General features: G+C 35.4%; 1 protein-coding gene across 3 annotated transcripts in view; it reads left to right on the forward strand.

Moving 5' to 3' along the window:
• LOC143224288 (adult-specific rigid cuticular protein 15.5-like) overlaps positions 1-4,643 on the forward strand; it is a 48,268-nt gene extending 43,625 nt beyond the window's left edge. For 2 of the 3 annotated variants that reach the window (XM_076452687.1, XM_076452688.1), the window contains exon 3: positions 4,053-4,643. In XM_076452687.1, the coding sequence (XP_076308802.1) occupies positions 4,071-4,382 (312 nt within the window). In that variant the 5' untranslated portion in view covers positions 4,053-4,070 and the 3' untranslated portion in view covers positions 4,383-4,643. The remainder of the gene's footprint in view (positions 1-4,052) is intronic. The other variant, XM_076452686.1, reaches the window with a different exon arrangement.
• The last annotated feature ends 1,357 nt before the right edge of the window (positions 4,644-6,000 follow it).

A 6,000-nucleotide genomic window follows, 5' to 3' on the forward strand; every position in this document is an offset into this window, starting at 1 on the left:
GGTATGGCTAGGTGGTTAAAGTACTCGAATCGTAATCCAAGGATCGCGGGTTCAAATTCCCGTCACACCAAACATGCTCACCTTTTCAGCCGTGGGGGCGTTATAATGTGATGATCAATCCTACTAAGTAGCCCAAGAGTTGGAGGTGGGTGGTGATGATTAGCTGCCTTCCCTTTAGTCTTACACTGTAAAATTAGGACGACTATCGGAGATAAGCTTCGTGTATCTTTGCGCGAACTTCAAAAAACAAACAAAGAGGAGATTTTTCACCAAAGACGTTTGGTTCCTTCATAAACAGCATCCAAAGAATAAGTTAATGTTGTTGGCTGTCATGTGAAAACTACAATGCTACGTTTTTTACACTGGTAAAAAATAATCTTTTTAAACGCTAATGCAAAAGTCCATTGTGCTTATTTTTGTTTTCTTATTCACAGTTTGCCAGCACAATCCATCTCAACATAAATAAGGTGACATTTGGTAAAATTAAACAAAACTAAAAATCTTCTTTCCATATAAATACTTGTATTTGTTAAATTAGCCAATAGATGGTGCTATTCTTCTTTTGAACAAAGTTGATAGTAATTTATGTACTACTTACAAGATAGGTAAATACTTAGTAATACATAATAGTTATTTAAGAGTAAATAAGAGAATAAGATTAATATGTATATATACACATATTGCTAAGTTCTTGTTAGAGAACATTATAAAAGGTCAATTACGAATATTTTGTGTGTGAATACATGATATGATAGCCAAAAATATTGGTGTTACTGAGACAAACAAGAAAAATTACTGTATTCGCTGAAAAATGGTCTAAGTGGAAGAAACAGCTACGGTATAATGTGATGTGTAAAATACTCAAATTAGATTTGAAGCTAGTTCATTTTCATGATGCTACATCAATAATATTTTACATAATAACTGCTGTAACTGAAAAATGATAAAGGATAATGTTTAGTTATTAGTGCCGCTCATAGTAGCAACCAGCCCTATAGTAACAACCAGATTCATAGTAACAGCCACCCTATGCTAACAACCAGATTCATGGTAACAGTCAACCTTATAATAACAATCAGATTCATAGTAACAGCCAACTCTATAGTAACAACCAGATTCACAGTAACAACCAACCCTATAGTAACAACCAGACTCACAGTAACAACCAACCCTATAGTAACAACCAGACTCACAGTAACAACCAGACTCACAGTAACAACCAACCTTATAGTAACAACCAGATTCACAGTAACAACCAACCTTATAGTAACAACCAGACTCACAGTAACAACCAACCTTATAGTAACAACCAGATTCACAGTAACAACCAGATTCACAGTAACAACCAGATTCACAGTAACAACAAACCTTATAGTAACAACCAGATTCACAGTAACAACCAACCCTATAGTAACAACCAGACTCACAGTAACAACCAACCCTATAGTAACAACCAGATTCACAGTAACAACCAACCTTATAGTAACAACCAGACTCACAGTAACAACCAACCTTATAGTAACAACCAGATTCACAGTAACAACCAACCTTATAGTAACAACCAGATTCACAGTAACAACAAACCTTATAGTAACAACCAGATTCACAGTAACAACCAACCCTATAGTAACAACCAGACTCACAGTAACAACCAACCCTATAGTAACAACCAGACTCACAGTAACAACCAACCCTATAGTAACAACCAGACTCACAGTAACAACCAACCCTATAGTAACAACCAGACTCACAGTAACAACCAACCCTATAGTAACAACCAGACTCACAGTAACAACCAACCCTATAGTAACAACCAGACTCATAGTAACAACCAACCCTATAGTAACAACCAGATTCATAGTAACAGTCAACCTTATAGTAACAACCAGATTCATAGTAACAACCAACCCAAAAGTAACAACCAGATTCATAGTAACAGTCAACCCTATGGTAACAACCAATATTCATAGTAACAACCAACCCTATAGTAACAACCAGACTATAGTAACAACCAGACTCATAGTAACAACCAACCCTACAGTAACAACTAGATTCATAGTGACAGCCATCCCTATTGTAACAACCAGACCAATATTCGAAAACTGACAGTTTGTAACTGAACGTTCGTCGTTATGAAACAAAATTTTTTCGGAGACAATTTCTAGCCACTATTCGTAACTCTGATTGTTTATATTAATTGCATCTATATTTAAAGTTGCTTTTAGTATTGTACTCCGTGTAGTAGAATCCATAATTATTATAAAATAGAAGTTTCTATATTGTTTAGGCAAGTAGTATAATGAATGGAGCTGTTTTTTTTCAGGTTACTGTTAACCACAAAGTTCTTCGCCAACCATGGGTACTGAAACTAAATTTTTAGCTTAGTGTCCTATAGACCTATTGTTGAATAACTGAGGATTTCTTTGAGATATAAATTCTTGCAATCTTGATTTGGATATATTTATAAATTGTTTATTAAAAAGATTTGGAAAGTACGTCAATGACATATGCTCAAAAGTCCTTATCCCAAACAGGTCTAGTTATACCATGGTGACAATTCGTGGCTAAAGTGATTATTTATAATAAATAAGTTGAAGTACCCATCCTTTGTTATGGTAATGAACTTTTAAAAAAATGTAGGAGTTGATGCTATGATAAATAACACAAAAATATTAGCTTTCACACAATTTATTTATAACATATTATTACATTGTTTATTATTATCTCACAAAACGCTTTGTATAAACTTTAAGAACTCAACATGTTTCTACTTAAAACATGGTATACAATACGTAATGTTCAAGGAGACTCTGTGGGTAGAGACAAAATTAGTTGTGAAAGGTGTACTTACTGTCACCCGCTTTCAGTTCTCAGATCTTGATGTAATTCCACTGTGTTTTAATTTATTCTTTTATTGATGGTTATTGGCTGCAGAAGTGTCTTACTGGCCAAAGTTGAAAGGTCAGGGGTTAAAACAGGAATTAGCTATAACTGAAGAGATGGATCTTCGTCTCGACCTTGTTGTGCCTGCTCAAGTAGAAACTTCATGGGAGGTTATGTATTATTGTAATAGTGGTGGCCATATTTCTCATTGCATTTCTCCATAGAGAATTCTATCTACGCAAGCCGTCCTTAATTTAACAGTATAAGACTAGGGAGAGATAGCTAGTTATGACATTCACTGCCAACTCTTGGGCTGCTCTTTTACGAACGAATAATAGGATTAATCGCCATACTATAATGCTTCCACGGATTTAAAGGTTTGGTTTGAATTTCGCGCAAACGTACGCGATTGCTATCTGCGCTAGCCGTCCCTAATTTAGCGGTGTACGATTAGAGGAAAGGCAGCTATCATCACCACCCATCGCCAACTCTTGGACTACTCTTTTACTAACGAAAAGTGGGATTGACCATCACATTATAACGCTTCCCGGCTGAAAGGACGAGCATGTTTAGTGCGAAAGAATTCGTGACGCGATCCTCAGATTACGAATCGAGCGCCTTAAACACCTGGCCATGCCTGGTCGGTGCATAAGATAACTTCACAAGTTCCTTACTGAAAAAAGCTTGTAAGAAACACTGGATAAGCTAACAGACTTCTCTAACTGCAAATCAAATCCATATTATTCTTTATTTGTAAATTTTATTTTTCTAGAACAAAACCCTCATGGGCTATTCACCATGTCCGGTGCGGGGAATCGAGTTCCAAATTTTAGTGTTGTAAGTCCATAATCTTACCGCTATTCCACTGGAGTAGTACGTAAAATTAACAAAAAGAACGAAAATGAAAGGTTTTACTATTTATATCTGTGTGAATTTCAGACAGTTTAGGTAATATGACTGGAAGAATGTAGAACCAGATTATAAAAACAATTAAGACATTGTATTTTTTGCAGTAAGCAATAATATAATTAATTTACTTTTCTTACAGTTATCCCATCTTTTTACAAAAAATATTCAAACATGAGTTTCATATTCATATAAGATAATAAATACCTTTTATCATTCAATTTACTCTGAAAGTTTAATACAATATTATTAATATTTTCCAGCCTTCCCCATTTGATTTTATGTACACCGCTGCTGCAGGGGCTGGATCTAGTCCCAGATCTGAAAGTGGAGATTCCAGTGGAAACGTGAAAGGAACTTACACCTTAGATGACGAAGATGGACTTAAAAGGATTGTGGACTACACAGCAGGAGCTGAGGGATTTATAGCAAAAATTCAGACTAATAAACCTGGTATAGTACCTGGAGCAAATCCAAATAATGTGGAAATTCTTTCTATTCCTGGCGTAGCAGCTATACCTGCTGCTGCTCCTGCCCCTCTGCACCGAGCCTTGGTTGGTGTATACTTTAATTCTCTTCGATTTTTATTCTAAAATTCTCTACTTATTTTGAAGCTTCGTTTAATGTAATATTTTATATTAAAACTCCTTTGTTTATTTTGTCTTCGAGTTGGTTTGGTTTGATGTTTTTCGCAGTTTCTTTTGCTGAAGTTTGATTCATGGCTAAATAGTGTTATAAAGGCCATGATTTGTAAACTAGCAATTGATGTTTACCCCTGTTGAAACTATTAAAGATTTTACTCTTGGAACTGGATAAGTCAAATATTCAATTTTTGTTTGTTTGTTTGTTTTGGAATTTCGCACAAAGCTACTCGAGGGCTATCTGTGCTAGCCGTCCTTAATTTAGCAGTGTATAGTAAAGCATCCTGGGCTCCGTTTAGCAGTGTAAGACTAAGGGAAGGCAGCTAGTCATCACCACCCACCGCCAACTCTTGGGCTACTCTTTTACCAACGAAAAGTGGGATTGACCGTCAAATTATAACGCCCCCACGGCTGGGAGGGCGAGCATGACGCGGGCGCGAACCCGCGACCCTCGGATTACGAGTCGCGCGTCTTACGCGCTTGGCCATGTCGGGCCATCAAATACTCATGAGACATATAAATACAGTGTGGTAGTGTTATAATGCTTTAATATTACATTTCTTTCGATTTGAAATCAGATGTTCTTTCACAACACCAAAATGTTACCACCAGTGACAGATGTTTAATCTCTGGCCATAAGATATCATCAAATAAATCAGTTCAATTTATGTCAATAAAGTTACTTTTTTCTTTTTCTCTTTTTTTTTTTGCACGCCCCCCGCTGGTACAGCGGTATGTCTCTGATTTATAACGCTAAAATCAGGGGTTCGATTCTCCTTGGTGGCTGAGTAGATAGCCCGATGTGGCTTTGCTATAAGAAAAAAAACACAAATTCTTTGTGCACACAAGTTAAATTTTAAGAGAAACTTAAAAGTGATCATTTATGGTTGATATAAATATTGTTGGCATGTCAAAATCAAGAAATATTGCGCTAACATTTCATTGCACGCAATGGATGCAACATTTACTGTAGTATATTAACAATCAGTTAATGCAGTTTAAACAGATTTCCGATTTGTTTACATGAGCTATAAATGAAAAAGAGGATGATATGAGGATTACGTACACCATTATAACTATATTTTTTATTAAAAAAAGTTCACATCTGGCTATCTGTTGTGTCCATCGGGGAAAATCGAATCCCTGATTTTAGCGTTGAAAATCGAAAGTCTCAACGCTGTCCCAGCGATGAACGATCCATAAGAGAAGTTTTAAAATAGAACCAGACAATGGTGAGAGCCAGTGAAAACTAAACGCAAAAGAAATAAGAGGTAAAAAAATTTAGCAAAGGGAATTAGTATAGAAGTATTTATAATGTTAGGCTTAATTCTTACTATTGGAATTTTAGAAATATAAGAAATAAAATAAATTTCATTAGAGTATTAGTAGTGATGGAAGATTTTGATGTAATGGGAATAACTGAAACATGATTAAACATAGAGGATTTTGACGAAAATATTTTCTTTGAAATATAGGGTTACAAGATATTTAACAGGAAAGAATATTAAAGATGGGAATGAAAAGTGGCTTTATATGTATAATGTGAAATACATCCTTTGGTGTCAAGTAT

This window comes from Tachypleus tridentatus, chromosome 8 (genome assembly GCF_004210375.1).
Source record: "Tachypleus tridentatus isolate NWPU-2018 chromosome 8, ASM421037v1, whole genome shotgun sequence".
Classification (NCBI taxonomy): domain Eukaryota; kingdom Metazoa; phylum Arthropoda; class Merostomata; order Xiphosura; family Limulidae; genus Tachypleus; species Tachypleus tridentatus.